The sequence below is a fragment of the Henckelia pumila genome, unplaced genomic scaffold (assembly GCF_033568475.1).
Source record: "Henckelia pumila isolate YLH828 unplaced genomic scaffold, ASM3356847v2 CTG_525:::fragment_3, whole genome shotgun sequence".
Classification (NCBI taxonomy): Eukaryota; Viridiplantae; Streptophyta; class Magnoliopsida; order Lamiales; family Gesneriaceae; genus Henckelia; species Henckelia pumila.
In genome coordinates this window covers 3,546,473-3,564,462 of record NW_027331857.1, presented here as the reverse complement: position 1 = coordinate 3,564,462, position 17,990 = coordinate 3,546,473, and the positions used below count along the sequence as shown (strand labels likewise).

Genomic DNA, 17,990 nt, shown 5'->3' with positions numbered 1-17,990 from the left:
TTTCAAACTTTGTAGCAAGATGTTTGACTTGCCAACAGGTTAAAGCTGAGAGGATGAGACCTGGTGGTATGTTACATAGTCTGGAAGTACCGCAGTGGAATTGGGAGAACATTGCTATGGATTTCGTGACACACCTACCTCGATCTGTGCATGGTTGCGATGCTATTTGGGTGATTGTTGATAGACTATCGAAATAAGCCCATTTTATTCCATATGATCGTACTTGCCCTTATAAGAAAATGGCTAAATTGTACATTGATAATGTGGTGAGATTGCATGGTGTACCAGTAACCATAGTATCTGATCGTGATCCAAGATTTACTTCTAAGTTTTGGGCTAGTCTGCAATCAGCCTTGGGTTCAAAGTTAGCGATGAGCACTGCCTATCACCCACAGACAGATGGTCAGTCAGAGAGGACCATCCAAACATTGGAAGACATGTTGAGAGCTGTGGTGATGGATTTCAGTGGCAGTTGGCAAGAATCGTTATCTTTGGTTGAATTCTCCTACAATAACAGTTTCCATACTTCGATTGGAATGGCTCCTTTTGAAGCCTTGTATGAAAGAAAGTGCAGACCTCCAACTTGCTGGGAAGAAGTAGGAGAACGGCGATTGGCTATGCCTAAATTCGTTCAGGAGATGAAGGACAAAGTTTTCTTGATCAGTAAAAGAATGAAAGCAGCCCAAGATCGCCAAGCTAGTTATGCAAACAAGAGGCGTAGACCTTTAGAATTTCAGGTTGGTGATTATGTTTTCCTGAAAGTTTCACCGTTTCGTGGTACAATGATATTTCGGCGTAAAGGGAAGCTAGCTCCACGTTATATTGGTCCGTATGTGATCGTTGAGAAGATTGGTATTTTGGCTTATCATTTGGACTTGCCGCAGAGTTTGTCTGCGATACATGATGTGTTTCATGTGTCGATGTTGCGGAAGTACGAGCCAGATCCATCTCATGTCTTGAGGGCCGAGGAGGTAGAGTTGGATAGTTCCCTTAGCTATGCCAAGTACCCAGTGAAGATTCTTGATCGTAGAGAGAAACAACTCCGGAACAAGATCATTCCTTTGGTTATGGTTCAGTGGAGTAGACATGGGACAGAAGAGGCTACATGGGAAATCGAGGCAATGATGCGTCAAGAATGGCCTCACTTGTTTGAGAATGCAGTGAATTATTCCATGTACTCTGATTATCCTGTGTATTATCAGTGGTAGATGTTTAAACCACTTTGTATGTTGTATTATGTGTGTGTTCGATTTCGAGGACAAAATCATCTTTTAGTGGGGGAGAATTGTAAGGACCCGATGCTAATTACCCTATTATTTGGCTAGATTTGTTAATAATTATTTTAAAGTGGTGAATTAAAATAATTAAGCCAAATAATTAATTTGTGTGTTAAAAATATGTGTCAGAAAATATCGGTGTATAGACGGTATTAAAATACATATTTAATTTTTATGGCGCACAGGAGTTGAAATTAATTTAACCGGGTCAAATTTTGGACTCAATTAAATAAATACACACATATACATACAAGCATTACTTTCCTCTCTCCTCACAATCCTCTCTCTCGGCCGTGCACTCTGTTCTCCTCTTCCTTCTTATTTTCTTTTCATTTCGTTTCTTCAATCGGCGATATCTCCTCCGTCGTTGCTCCAAAAATTATTCCGAGCGTAGTTCCGGAATCCTCGCGACGAGAGCTTTCTTTTGATACCAATTTTGTAAGCTTTTATCGCACTTTTCAAAAACCCATTTCCGACCAGCCGCCGCCTTCGCCGCCCCTAGCCGCCGTTCGACCGCCTCCTGAGCTAGGAGGAAGGTTGTACGAGTTGTTTAGACCTTTAATTCGAAGTCTTGAGGTATATTTCGAGTTAGGGTTTGAATTTGGGAATTTTTGGTTGAATTCGAATCCAAATAATTGATATATGATTATTTGTTGGTTGTAGGTGCTATATTTGAGCCGATTGGAGGTATAGATCGAATTTTCTATTTTTTATGGAATTATTTTCAAAAATTCAGAATGTGTATATATAAGGGATTTTTGAATTATTGCGTTGAATTATTGAATGTTTGGGTCTTGGAATACCTTAGAATTAATATATAATAATTCTGGAATTTTTGGGAATTTATCGGAATTTTTCCGAATATTAATTTGGATATTTTCGACCCTAGGATTGAATATTTAAATTGTTTGAAAGTTGAAATATATGTTAGAATTGATGGAAATGGTAATTGCCTCAGGTTTGGAGTAATTAGGATTGCACCAAATTTGTAAGAATTACTCTGGTAATTATTTGGCAATTAAGGTACGGATTGATCGCTATCTTACAACCTTTATGAGGATATGTAAAATGTCTAATTGCTATTTGTGGGGTTGACAAGTGTGTTCTTGCTGCTCCACTTGCTGCATCTTCTTGTTTTGTTTTCTTTTCTTTTCTTTTCTTTTCTTTTATTTTTTTAATACAACATTTTTGTTACGGTAAATAATTTTTTTTATTATGTTTTACACAACATGTTAAGTAAATTTTTATGTAAAGAAGTTAAATAATTATAATATTTTTTTTTATGTTATTTCACAAAGAAGTTTTTTTTTCATTTCCTTTTGAAAATGATCCATTGAAGACTGAAGAAATGTGTGTGTGTGTGTGTGTTGAAAGGGGGGGGATGTTTCGAACATGGGGAGAAATAGAATTTGACCGTCATCTGTTTTTCATTTTTTCTCCCCAATACTTGTATAAATTGTCCTATTTAATCATTCGTTCTTCTCGTCATATTATATATTCATCTATTAATTATTTATTTTACATCAATCAAATCATTAATCATTTATTTTATATCAATCAAATCATTGAATTTAAATTACTATATTACTCTTATAAATAATATTATTTATATTTTATTTATTTTAAAAATGGCAAAATGGTAATTTATCATTTTTTATATAAAATCCAATCAATTAAATCACATAAACTATAATCTGTAGTTATCCTGCATGGAATCACCTATTAACTAGCAACTAATAACATGCATTAAACTTAATATAGCAAAATATTTAACAGAGTAAAACGTGCGAAAACATAATCCAAAAAGTACATATCAGCTTTAGTAAAACAAATCCAGGCTTATTACTGTAGTGATACAACCATATCGAAAAGCTTAAAATAAAAGTGTCTAAAACATTTATACAACTAAACAAATCCTACTGTATAAAATCCCCTGAAAAAGCTCCGGCTCTCCTAGTCCTTCCTCTAACTACCGACTCCGTCCATCCTGTGACCTGCCCCATGGAATAGGGTGTTCAAGATAACAACTAAGACGTGAGCGCTAACGCCCAGTACATAGACATGAGTAAACATATGTATATAATGCATGTCACATGATGACTGGTAAAGGGTTATCTGAAAGGTCATGCTCAGTATCAGCGCCACATGAGTGCTGCCACCGCACGGATCAACCTCTGGGTGCAACCACACTCGTCTAGTACACCAGAATAGTCAGACATACATGTCTCCGCCGTCGCGGTACTCTCCATGACAAACTATCGAGTATAGAGCTGAGCGACTCTATAATCAGGTATATCAAGGTATAGGCTCAACGTGTATATGCACATGATATATGAGTATAGAAAGCGGTAAATCATATATCATGTCATATAATAATGCCAAATAAATGCAACATATAAACATGTATACTCGCTGGCAATCTCAGTCAACACAAGATACTTAAATATTATTTGGGAGAGTTTTTAAGAAGAACTTCTCAACTTTTCTTTGACAAAATTTTAAAAATTTTGAAAATTTTGTTAAGAAAAAACTAAAAAGTAATTCCTACATGCTCTCCCAAATACTACCTTAAACTTGTCCAATTGTGTGGATTGCAGGCATTGAGATAAAGTAAAATTATCTCGCACAACTTGCTTTGCAAATGGATCGAGTTAGTGGTGATCATATGTGTTAAGATCAGTCTCCATCTTCAATATTCTAGCATTGAATATTGATTCAACTCCATTGGCAGTCATGATCAGGGGGCGGATCCAGGATGCAATAAGTTTGAGGGTTTGAGGGGGTCGTATATCAAGTGGCGATAATGTGCGCGGCGGTGTCGTAGCTACCAATTTTCAGCTATGACTACTATATTCACTCTTTTGACTTGTTGTCTATTTGGGGTGCAAACAAACCGAATTGAGCCGAATAATGGTAAAAAAACTCGAATTCGGATCGTTATAAGTATATTCGTGTTTGAGCTCGATAATTTCAAATATTTTGGCTCGAGTTCAACTCAAAATGAGGTTCGAATTTGGATCAAAATATTCGAACATATTAGTGAGTTGTTGCTCGAATATTATGGTTCAAAAAGCTTGAAATATTCGAAAAGGCTCGAAATATATATATATATATATATATATTATATAATTATATTGTATTAATTAAATATTAAAGCTCGCGAACTATTCACGAACTATCGAAAAAAATAATTTTGACTTAAGCTCGGCTCGAAAAAGAGTTCGAACATGTTCGAATTCGGCTCGAGTTCGATAAGTTCGAATACGAATCAAATATTTATCGAGTAGGCTCGAAAAGCTCGTGAACATGTTTGGTTCGATTGCACCCCTAGGTCTATGCATTATTTTTCTAAAATTTTATGTTTGAGTGTGAAATATATATAAAAAAAATAATTGAGAAATTTTTGTTCGAGGTCCGCAAAGATTTGTCATTATTAGTGAGATTAAATTTTAATTTAATAAAAAATTCTAATTTTTTGTGTCATTTATATTTTATTTTTAAAATGTAATTTAAAGTTCAAAAGCGTATTTTTTAACTAATTTTTTTAGACCTTTTTCAGTACTAAAAAAATGAGTTAAAATAAAATTTTAATTAAAATTAAAATTCTAGTTTTATAGAAAATATCCACGGTTAATGTCAATAAATAAAAACAAATAAATACTTCAATTTAAATAAGGCTTAATAATAGACATTCTTGTTCAATCATTAAAATTGATCGACCAAATTAAAAAAATTGAAGACATGTCAATTAATCCATGAGTTCAAAACAAATAAGAATAAAAAAATGTATTAAAAAATTGAAGTTTGTACAAAGAGTTTCGAACCTTGGTCTGCTATGCTTTGGAGAAAAACCATGCCATCTAGCCTAACATAAAGTATAGATGATTAAAATATATATACGATTTATTGATATATAATACTAATTATTTTAAAAAATTTAAATGAACAAAAATAAAACATGGATCTTAATTTGTATTATGCAATAAATTAAACCATGTTATACCCAGATACGTACACTTTTTTTCCCCTAATCTTCACTTGTCCAGTTGTCCTTTAAGAAGAATGAGGATTTTCACACTGAAATAAATGAAAATTCTGTCAATGGAAACAACACTTACAATATTCTGTTGTGGATTTCCAGCTCAAAACATTTATGTTGCCTGATTTTCTTCATCTATAAGCCTACAGATATATGTCAAACATTTGGCTCTTTCTTTTTATCACAATCTGATTAATGGTACTGCTATTTTCGTGGAAATTAGGATTTTTGTGTCACGAGAGATTGCATTAATGTTCATGCCTGCTCGCGTTTGAAGCATGGTTTGATGCTCTGCTCTGAACTATAATATGTTGTTTTCCCAGGAAATAGTTTGAAGCTTCTATTGGACAAGTTCTATGTTACGTTATGGATGTATAATGCGGTTGTGTTGTGATTCACATGTTCAATAAGATGTACGGCTTGGGACGGAGCCACCCCAAAGGCTGATTGTTAGTATTGTATATATTTTAATTATAGCCTAGGCTAGTTTTTTTATGTAGCCCAATTAGGGGCATCTTCGAGCTGCCATTGGGCTGAGGTGGCAATATTTAAAGAGCTCTTCCCTCTTTAATTTCCAGAGCAAAGGGCGCTTTTACTGTCCAGAGCGAGCGCTCTTTGCCTTTTTTTTAAAGTTTTTTTATTGTTTAATATATTATTGTTATATATATATATGTATGATATATAAATACACACTTTTGTGTTTTGACGTTCGTGGCTTTTTCATTTGTTTTTTTGTTTTTTATTTTCATTTTTATTATAACAATTACTTTCATTTGTTTAATTTGTGTTTATATTTTTAAAAATTGTGTGTATAGCCATTGTAATTTTTTTATTTTTTTATTAAACTAGCCGTTTATTTTTTTAAAATAGATCAATGATAAAATAGATCTAATAATAAAAATTTTATAATTTTTTATTAATAATTAATAAAAGTTATATTTTTTTATGAAAATTAAGTAAAACATAATAAAAATATATCATTTGTATATATAAATATATAAAATTTATAGATTGATAGTTGATATATATTTGAATTGAATGTGGGGTCCATAAAAAAGTTGTTTGAGTTTTTTGTTATAGTGGAGGGTTAGACGGGGTTTTTTGTTTTTGACGTGGCAATGATGTGGCGGAGTGAGAAGCGCGAAAGAGCTCATGTTGGGATTTTTCTACTGTGGATGTCCTAAGATTTGGTCCAGTCCATTAGCAGGGAAATAATTTTTATATTGAGAGCAGACGATAGAAACCCTCGCAATTCTGTTTCCTTGGTTTTCAATTGTCGTGTAGGCATTATCTAGTCGACGGCCGAGCTTCTTTTTCTGTTATCATCTTGTGAGTTTTCCTCCCTCCTTTTCTCTACCATTGCTTCATAGTTGTGTGCAATTATCATTTAGGATTTTTGGATAGCATGGATTTCACAGTGAACATTGAAGTATTATTATTTCAATAAGATATTATTATAAAAAATTAATAACAAGCTTGATTAAAAAAAATTTTGATTTTAAAATTAAACTATATGGGATATTATAAAATTTAAATAGTAAAATTTAAATATGGTGAATTCTCAAAAAATTCGTTAACGACTAATTTTATTGTTAAAAATCTGTTAATTCTTAGGTTTATTTGTTTGGATAAGTCAATTTTTTATTTGTGATTATATATTTTGTTGAATTCATAGACTATTATTGATATTATGTTTGTGTTTTTGAACTTTTTTTGGGTTGTCATGATATTATAACTTGTATATTGGTTATTATTTGTATTGTTTGAGAAAATGCTTCTAAGAAATGTTATTTTCTTCTTGCATTTTTTTCCTTTTCACTATGATTTCCGGGACTTAATTCATTGTTACAGTTTTGATGTATATAATCAGATAGTTTTCTAACAAGTGAATTATATATTTATTAATAGGTTGCTTTTTCTAATAAAAGCTAAGCAGTAATAAAGAAAATCTTCAACTAATGATGAGATTTCAAATCGTGATGACAACATCCTGCGAATAATCATTCAGCCCAGGGTCGAAAAAATTTCTGGCTACGCCTATGTGTATGGCATACTGACAATTGTAATGTAACAAGACGTAGAAACCATGGGCACCACGACTTTCTCTTTTATTCAATTTGACCTTAAATACTTCGTATTTATTGTGGATTATTGATTAATATAATCGCGTGAAGCCAACAATGACTTCTGAATATCATAATGTGTATTGCTTGAGTTCATCCGGCTAAAATCAACATCGAAGTTTGGAAATATAAGTATGCTCTTAATTCGAGTTTTTCTAATGCAAAATTTGAAAGTGTTTCGAATTAGTGATTCAAGAATCATCTTATTCAGTTTCTCTGTAAAAGTAAATAATTTAAAGTAGCTCTATTTTTTGGCGTTCTTAGAGTTGGTAAGTATGAATTTTTTAGACCTTTTAACTCACCGCAAAACATTGCCAAATTTGAAGAAACGCTTTTCCAAGCTATGCCTTCTATAAAAGTATTGTATGGAGATGGGTAATTCATACTTGTGGATAAAACTCATGTATTATGCTTACGAATAGAGACATCATATTATATGTTTTAGGATAGATCGGTGGCATTAATGTGGCTCAAATATGGAGGTTGTATTTGCATTTTCTTTTCTAAATGTGTTCTCATTTTCAATGGCAAAGTGTTAGGCCTTCGGTTCCTACTTTTTCAATTGGTGTTGTCATTTGAAAGTGATTTTATTTAGATTTGTGTGTATACACAATCACAACACGTGCCATGCTTTGGAGAAAAAAAATAATTTTGGCTTGAGCTTGGCTTGAAAAAAAGTTCGAGCATGTTCGAATTCGGCTCACGTTCGATAAATTCGAATACGAATCAAATATTTATTGAATAGACTCGAAAAACTCGTGAACTTGTTCGATTCGATTGCACCCCATGTCTATGCACTATTTTCCTAAAATTTTGTATTTGAGTGTGAGATATATATATATAAAAAATAATTGAAAAATTTTTGTTCGAGGTCCACAAAGATGTGTCATTATTAGTGAGATCAAATTTTAATTTAATAAAAAAATCCTAAGTTTTTGTGTCATTTTATATTTTATTTTTAAAATGTAATTTAATGTTCAGAAGCGTATTTTTAACTAATTTTTTAGACCTTTTTTCAGTACTAAAAAAATGAGTTAAAATAAAATTTTAATTAAAAGTGAAGTTTTAGTTTTATAGAAATTTAAATAAGGCTTAATAATAGACATTCTTGTTAAATCATTAAAACTGATCGATCCAATTAAAAAAAATTGAAGATGATTTAATTAATCCATGAATTCAATACAAATAAGAATAAAAAAATGTATTAAAAATTTGAAGTTTGTACAAAGAGTTTCGAACCTTGTTCTGCAATGCTTTGGAGAAAAACCCATGCCATCTAGCCTAAGTGCCTAACATAAGGTAGAATAAATAATTAAAATATATATACGATTTATTAATATATAATACTAATTATTTTAAAATTTTAAAATGAACAAAAATAAAACATGGATCTTTGTATTATGCAATAAATTAAACCATGTTGTACCCAGATACGTACACTTTTTTTTCCCCTAATCTCCACTTGTCCAGATGTCTTTTAAGAAGAATGGGGATTATCACACTGAAATAAATGAAAATTCTGTCAATGGAAACAACACTTCAATATTCTCTTGCGGATTTTCTGCTCAAAACATTTATGTTGCGCCCTTATTTTCTTCATCTATAAGCCTACAGATATATGTCAAACATTTGGTTCTTTCTTCTTATCACAATCCGATTAATGGTACTGCTATATTCGTGGAAATTAGGATTTTTGTGTCTCGAGAGATTGCATTAATGTTTATGTATGCTCACGCTTGAAGCATCGTTTGATGCTCTGCTCTGAACTATAATATGTTGTTTTCCCAGGAAATAGTTTGAAGCTTCTGTTGGACAAGTTTTATGTTACGTTATGGATGTATAATGCAACTGTGCTGTGATTCACATGTTCAATAAGATGTACGCATACTGACATTTGTAATGTAACAAGACGTAGGAACAATGTGTGACGCCCCAGTCCCACGTGAAAAAAAATGAAAATTTTAAAATGAATTTAAAATGGGCTACGATAGACTTCTATAGCAACTTGGGTTAATCATTTTTGTAATGCGAGATCGAATACGAATTAGTTGCTATATGGGCCTATTGTACAGTCGCGTGGGTGCGGATTTGGGCCCGGGACGTGGCCCCACGACTTGATCTTCAATTTGACCTTAAATACTTATATTTATTGTGGATTATTGATTTATATAATCGCGTGAAGCCAGCAATGACTTCTCAATATCATAATGTGTATTGCTTGAGTTCATCCGGCTAAAATCAACATCGAAGTTGGAAATATAAGTATGCTCTTAATTCGAGTTTTTCCAATGCAAAATTTGAAAGTGTGTCGAATTAGTGATTCAAGAATCATCTTGTTCAGTTTCTCTGTAAAAGTAAATAATTTAAAGTAGCTCTATTTTTTGGCATTCTTAGAGTTGGTAAGTATGAATTTTTTAGACTTTTAACGCATTGCAAAACATTGCCAAATGTGTGAAATGCTTTTCCAAGCTGTGCATTCTATCAAAGTATTGTATGGAGATGGGTAATTCATTCTAGTGGATAAAACACATGTATTACGCGTGTGAATAGAGACATCATAATATATGTTTTAGGATAGATCGGTGGCATTAATGTGGCTCAAATATTGAGGCTGTATTTGCATTTTCTTTTCTAAATGTGTTCTCATTTTCAATGGCAAAGTGTTGGGCATTCGGTTCCTACTTTTCCAATTGGTGTTGCCATTTGAAAGTGATTTTATTTAGATTTGTGTGTATACACAATCACAACACGTGCAGGTGTCTGCAAATGAAGAAAAAGATACCGATCGATACAGATGCATGAATGATGAACCCCATAAATTTGGGGTAAATTTTTTCGATTTCACATATATTTATCTTTAATTGAGATAGATAAGTCCGATTTTTAAAGTGAAAGGTAATAGCCAAATAGTAGATTTGTCTCACAGAATTATTTCGTGAGAGGATCTCACAAAAGATTTTGTGATAAATTTGACGTCGTTGAACGATTTATGGCAATTTCATTTTGATCTAACATATGATTTTTTTTTTTTCAAAGATAAATTATTACATAAAATCCAAAAAAAACTTATTGAAACAGATCAAGGGTTATTTTCCCATAGCTGTGCATTTTTAACTTTAGATACACTCTCCAAGACTTCGAATGGAACAATGTCTCCACTCACCACTACCATCTTCGTTTCCAGGTCTACTTGGTATGATGTCACACCTGTTCTCAATGAATATAAACAGTATTAAAGTTATTATTTGAGAATATAATAATATTATGCGAACTAAAAATGACACTATTTATGGATAAATGGCTTATTTGTATTTATATCTTAATTTTTTTGAAAATACATGCTAGTTTGTTTGTTTGTTTTTTTTGCCTTTCCTTTATCAGCCAGAAAACTATTTTCTAGTATTTGAGAACATGATATCTCTTTAATCTTGATCATGGGCGTTGGATTTGTTTGGTGGAGGATAATCAATATGACAGATGATTTACCATAAATTAATTAGTTGATTGAACATTAATTACCTTCCAACTTAGAAATGTGCTTCTCTACTTTCCTAGCGCAGCCATTGCAGTGCATTGAAACCTTCATCACCACTATCTGCAAAATCATGTAAGAACATCACATTAAATCCCATATCCCCAATGTTTTTTTTACACATGGTTTTAATTATTACCATATATACTAGTTTCATCCCGTGGTCCTATGCGACCAATCGGCAACAAATTAAAATTATCAAACCAAAGTTCCTACAAACATTGTAATTATCACCAAATGATCTTGCAACAAATTAGCTATAGTACTACATCTCTTGCAGCAACTAATTTCCAGGAGTAAGCATTGAATTAAGAGGCAGCAGATCTCGAATAAACTACGAATAAAACTTTAGAATATATAGAAACAAAATTATAAATTTAAAAACACCTTAGGCTTTAACTGGAAGGCAAGGGTAGGAGCACCAGAGATGACATCCTTGAGCTTCAATGAGGAAATCACTTGGACTTTGCTCTCATTAATCAATGGCTTACTTTCATGTTCATCGTAATTACAGTACTCGGAAGAAGCCTGATCATTGTTGGCTCCCGAAAATAGACACAATCTTTCCAGTACTCTGCTGTAACTCATCACCTTTCTCATTGTACGTAAGCTCCACAAATCCCAAATATTAATATTAGTTTCCACTTTGAACAATATGTGTTCGTTCGTTTATAGCCTATAGACACAATTTCCCCTCCACCTCCATTATTAATTAATAATCCTACCCGTGGTGGAGCCACAAATTTTGCCTTGAAGACCGAAGATTAAACTAAGAAATTAATTAACTCTATAATATATATTTATATAACTCGACAACCAATCTTTTATCTTCCTATATATTTATCTCCAATTTGATTGAATTAATCCATCAACTTTTTTCACTAACATCTATTTGATGGAGCACATGACATGCATACAGCTAGACAAGTTAAATTAACCAATATCGAACGATCGATACTGTGTGAAATTTAATGTCTTTTAAATTAGGCAGCTGTCTCATCAAGTGACCCAAGGAAATTCTCAGAAAATAATCATTAATTGTAAGTTCCACAATTTACTCTTCTTTTTTTTTTTCTTGTCTTAAAAAAAAATTCGGCTGAGTTCGAACGTATCTTAAGAGTTTTGTTCTGATAATTAATCTAACGATCCATATTTTATCACGTTTCACGATCCATCAAACGTTAAATATTACCCATGTGTTGATATACAAGTTAGGACAAATATATATGATCCAGTCATCCAGATAAAAGCAAAAGTCAATATTCATATATATCGGGAATCTCAAGAAGTAAATGTTAAAATAAATGCATACATAAATGAATTATCCCAATTTCATAGGGAGATGAAGCGGAACAATATAATTCATATGTAGTTAGTAGCTAGGGATCACATGTTCTTTCAAGAAAATCAAACCCAATCTTAAACATAATATATAGCTAGATCCCATGTAGATCGAACAATTTTAAATAAGATTATATAAAGTTTTCATATGTTTCATCTGCCTTCACTCACAATTATTGATTGGTCTCCGAAAAATGGAACATTATATTAACACCGGAGAAAATTTGAACCTATTGATATTGAGTCAGAGAGGTAGCTAATGGGACATTTGACTTAGCAGCCACCCACGCCAATCACACAGGCTGAAAATTAACTGGAAATAGTTTGTGTATAAATTAAATATGCATATATTTTTAGAACATGGTACACGAGATCGGTCTATATTTTTTTTCGAAGGACATTACATTACATGTGCATGATAATAAATGTAAGTCTTTGAATGCATCTTAGATGATATGAGATAATCGACGGATGTGAATGTGTACTATAAATGATATGATTTACGAAAATCCGCAACACTGGATAATTTTTAATGTGTGTCTATGTTTAAACATAATACTATAATTATTGGAATTATGATTAATAGTGAGACTTTTGCGCCTGAATATTTGTCTTATTCCGGAATCGAATAATTCATGCAGATGATATATATATATATATATAATTGAAGGGCCACCGGTTATTCAATTATTGATCAGACTAGCTATTATCCAGGAAATTATCCATTATATACATGGGAGAATGGAATCTAGTTCTTCCAGGTTGTCCATGTGAAATATATATGTATATGTACTCAAGAGATCTCTATTATTCAAATACTTAATTATTTGGATGTAGATTTTTATTGTGGATTCATACATATTTCTATAAAATATAATGTTTTTTTTATGTAATCATAAATATAATATATTGCATACAAGGGTGCATGTAATTTTTTTATGCATGGTGAAACAAAAAATTATTTAATTAAACCAACAAATCATTGTACCCACTATCCGATAATCGGTTGATCGATCGCATTCTGTTTTGCCTCTGAATTTTTTACGAAAATAAAAATAATTGTTTCAAAAATATATGATAATCTCTTAAAACATAAATTTATTTTTTGGATTTCAATTCAGCAATTACCGCATTTATAAAATTAAATTAAATTGGTCTTTTCAAAAAAAAAAATTAATTGGTAGTAGTACTCTGGAACCTGCCCAAAAGGGCAAAACTAGTCAACATTACTTATTTTTTGAAATGATGTGATATGCGTCTATATCACATTAATTTCCGTACATTAAATGTAACTCATCATGTATATTTAAATTCGAAGGTTAAAAAATGATATCTTAATTCTTAAAATTAATTATGAGCCTAAATGCCCTCATTATTTTGTTCGAGGTTGGAGTTAGGAGGTTCGTTATAAATAGGTCTCAAAATCGACACATCAAATCAAATTTTAGGCATTGATGCATCTCAAATTAACCACAAATCATCGCTTAAATGTCACTGTATCTAGATATTGAAGATTAATCAGATATCGTAACTCATCCCTAACCTTACGGCTAGTCAACTTCATCGAGTGAATCAAAAGAATTGCACGTACAATACTTTTCAAAAGATGTACATTTTAAACATATATTTAATTGGGTTAAAAAAAACATAAATTTAATTTATTATATTGGGATTTTTTATATGGTGTCACCCATGCAATTATTAATGTTATCTCATGAGATTACATTACACCGAAATATTTGACCAAAGTCTCCATCCCCCAGTTTCCCTTAAATATTTACATCATGCTTTGATTTCTTTAAAATAAAATCAAATAATATTGATTGTGGGTGAGGATTTATTCGAATAGTTGATCCGACGGTGTCATATGTCAAGACGTTCAAGTTTCAATGCACGACTTCAAATGAGAAATCATATAAGTGCCCTTCTATTATGCCCACCACCATGCACATCAATGATGTGACACTATTCTATTGGATTTGATAAAGATGTAATAAACTGTAGGTCCAATAAAATAGTGTCACATCATTGATGGGCATGATGGTGGGCACTTGAAAGAAACTATATATATATATATATATATATATATATATATATATATATATATATATATATATAATTTTGATATCTTGCACCCTAGCATAGACACAGCTTACGTGGCGGTTTATGATTGATCAGCCGTTTTATGTAAAAATAAAAAATTTGTGTGGTTGTGGGCGCGCCACGTTGGCAGGCGCTCACAGGTGTGCAGGGTAAGGGTGTGCAGGGTATCATTTCTGATATATAATTTTGATACCCTGCACCCCTAGGGTGCAGGGTAACATGGACACCGCTTACGTGGCGGTTCATGATTGGTCAACCGTTTTTTGTAAAAAAAAATAAAAATAAAAAATTTGTGTGGTTGTGGGCGCGCCACGTTGGCAGGCGCCCACATGTGTGCAGGGTAAGGGTGTGCAGGGTATCATTTCTATATATATATATATATATATATATATATATATATATATATATATAAAACAGTCTCGATAAATCCCCAAAAAGAAACTCAAATGATTTATCAGCCCATGTTTAAGAGATTTTGTATTCTAGTTCTCTGACAAATGCCTGCAATATGCTTGATCTCCCTATTTGTGACCAATTGACCAAACTATCCCCAATTTCTTTGATAACCCCGCAATACCCTTTCTTCATTTTTGACATACTTAATATTATCAGAGACGTTTATTTCTCTCCCTCATCCCGATTCTTCTTCGACGACAGAAATCACTGATCTTTAGCGACAATATTCTTAGTCTTGATGATGGCACCGATGACGAGGAGAGGCAAACATTCGAAAGAGAAGTCAGGTTCAGGCACTGCTAAAGTGAGGAAGGAAAAAAAATCGCCGAATATGATGATGAAGAAGAAGAAATCAGAAACAGGTTAAACATGTATTCTATTATTGAAATCGACCACAATATATTATTTTTCTCGAGTAACCCACAATTTTAGTGTTTTTATGAATAATTTTGGTCTCATTTTTTAAAATCTTTTCTAGTTTCGTTTTGTCCCAATTTTTTAGGGTTTTGTTGTCAAATGTGTTGGTACTTTTCTTTTTTAACATAATTTTTTATGTTTTGATTGATATTTTTGTCGAAAAATTGGAATGATTATTTTGAATTTCGTATTTATTTGTTACAGTTCTTCATGATATATATTTTATCCCCAATTGTTAGGGTTTTGTTCTTGAAGATGTTTGTTAAAGTATATCTTGGTTTAGAACATCAATCTTTGTAAATGAATGATTTTTGTTATGAAATTTGACGTTTTTATTGTTATGAATTTATATTGAATAGTTTTATATATCTAATCCGCCGAATGACCAGTTTTTGTAAATATGTATATATTTTATTTATTGAATCAACCCTTACGACATATAGTAGAATCGAACTAACAACCCACACGCACAGTTGTGTACAAATTCATTAACAAAAAAAACGGATATTTTGGTATGCTTTTATATCGTTTAAAAATTAAAATTTATGGATTTGAGCAATCAAAAATTTAAAATTTACAATAATACTTCAGTATCTCTTTAAAATGATTTTTCTATAAAATATGTTTCTTAAATATCAAATCCAAAATATAGTTATTTCCACTTTTACTGAGAACCTTGAATATAACTTTTGACTAAGAGTGCATTTGGTTATGGAAGTCAACAAAAGAAAATCATTTATTTTTAAAAAAAAAAAATTCTTAAAAATAGTTTTTTTTTAAAAAAATACTTGTTAATGAAACGACCCTAACTCTATAATAAATAAATATGCGGAAAAAAAAAAAATTTATACTTACTAAATAAAATATGTACATATATGCCCATACATATATGCACAGAATAAAAATATTTAAAATGAATAAACAATTAAATACTTAAATAAAAATACATTCTTAAAAATATAATAAATATCTGAGTCAAACATTAATTAAAAATATACTGCATAAGTAAATAAAAGTTTGCATGCACTGAAAATATTAAATAAATATTCTAGACCCTCAATCACTGAAAATAATAAAAATGTATCATGCTGACAAAAACAATAACATGCATAGCGACTCAGAATATTTCACGGTCACGGGGCCACTGCATGCATGCTCATACGTCCTCGCCTCCGGTGGGTACAATGTCATCCTCACGTACTCACCTGCACCATACCGGTGTGTAGTGAGCCTAGAGGCCCAACATGCTAACATAACAAGGGTTTAAATTAATTTAAACCAATTTAATACTAATACATACATATACATACATGAATGAGCATGCTTAAAAATTTACATAACATAACTTACTTAAATAAACATAATACATAACATAATACATAACCATATTGAGCAATTTATTTTCTAACATAGCATGGTTGTATCCGTAGTGTAACCTTAAATCATACATTAAATACTGATCAGCGTGGAAAACCTACGTACGTGGCCGGTGACGAATCACCTCTTAAATTGGCAGTAAACTGCCCTTCAATCATATGGGGACGAATCCCCCTTAAATTGTCACACTACTTCAACTTCCAACATAAAATATTTTTATTGCTCAACTTAAACATTAAATCATGCATAAAATATTATTTCATGAATGCATGTACTTGAATAAAATGTGTGTCCATCATATATATTTAATTTAATTTCTTATTAACATATAAATATTAAAATAACTCAAATGCATAAAAATAATTAAATATATAATCAGGACACATGCAAATTTTCTCATGGATGGTCCTGGACTGCTGGCCCTACACACAAGCCCATTAACTTAAATCTGGTCCATTAACATACTTAAGCCCAATATCTTAAACTTTAAGCCCAAATAATTATTCTAAGCCCAATTAAATTAATAAAGCCCATTAAAATACACTAAGTCCAATAACAACTTAAACTGGCCCAATGGGCCCAAAAAACCCAAAGACTGGCCCATTAACTTTTATGGGCCCAAAATCCCATAAAATAAATGGACTAACTTAATTAAAAATTTTAAAAGTCCAAATAAAATTATTTGGGAGTCCAAATAAATTTTATTTCAATTTATTTGACTCAAAAACACATAAATTTGTAAAATACTTTAAAATAAAATACTCGAGCCCGGCCCACCAAACTCGGACCCGGACTCACTAACCCGACCCACTACCTAGCCGACCCGACCCGGACCACTCAGACCGACCCAGACCCCTAACCTAGCCCAACCCGATCCCCCCTCTCCCATTGCCTCTCGGCCGTGAGCAGCAGGCCCTCTTGGCCTGCTGCCGGCCGGCTCCGGCCGCCCCTGGCCGGAGCGCCGCCGCCCGGACGTAGCCCACGTCCGGGCGGACCTAACCTGTGCCCAGCCCCAGCCCCATGCACGACTGCACGTCGAACCCGAAGCCACTTCATCCCAAACCCTAACCTGCATCCTTCTCGGCCGCATGACTGAACCTACTACCCTGGGCTCGTTTGGCTCGAGCTCTTCGAGCCACACGAGTCCATGCCGACCTCATACCCCTTAGGACCCTGACCAGCCGCCCTGTCATCCATGGTGAACCAAAAACGTGGCCATGATTCAAGAAAACAAGGAAGATAATGCATAAACAAGCAACCCGTAACAATTCCCTGTAGTTTCAAGAAATTTTCTGATGCATAACACTACACACACGAACAATAAC

At 32.4% G+C, this 17,990-nt stretch overlaps 1 protein-coding gene and 1 long non-coding RNA gene across 2 annotated transcripts; one reads left to right on the top strand and one right to left on the bottom strand.

Annotated features, from left to right (window-relative positions):
• Nucleotides 1-1,086: 1,086 nt before the first annotated feature.
• LOC140873374 (uncharacterized) lies at nt 1,087-2,357 on the top strand. The gene is made up of 3 exons (XR_012148008.1): nt 1,087-1,853; nt 1,941-1,964; nt 2,236-2,357. It is a non-coding gene; the product is annotated as an uncharacterized lncRNA (long non-coding RNA).
• Nucleotides 2,358-10,419: 8,062 nt separating this feature from the next.
• On the bottom strand, nt 10,420-12,326 carry LOC140873333 (heavy metal-associated isoprenylated plant protein 32). The gene is made up of 3 exons (XM_073276430.1): nt 11,359-12,326; nt 10,959-11,034; nt 10,420-10,646 (listed from the first exon to the last, which is right to left on the bottom strand). The coding sequence occupies exons 1-3, from the start codon at nt 11,569-11,571 to the stop codon at nt 10,519-10,521; spliced, it is 417 nt and encodes a 138-aa protein (XP_073132531.1). The 5' UTR covers nt 11,572-12,326; the 3' UTR covers nt 10,420-10,518.
• Between the last annotated feature and the right edge of the window lie 5,664 nt (nt 12,327-17,990).

Excerpts from the sequence above, each read along its gene's own strand:
- LOC140873333 (XM_073276430.1), bottom strand. The coding sequence starts at position 11,571 with ATGAGAAAGGTGATGAGTTACAGCAGAGTACTGGAAAGATTGTGTCTA. Across the intron at positions 11,035-11,358 it reads CCTTCCAGTTAAAGCCTAAG|ATAGTGGTGATGAAGGTTTC; the intron begins GTGTTTTTAAAT and ends ATGATTTTGCAG. Across the intron at positions 10,647-10,958 it reads GCACATTTCTAAGTTGGAAG|GTGTGACATCATACCAAGTA; the intron begins GTAATTAATGTT and ends CATTGAGAACAG.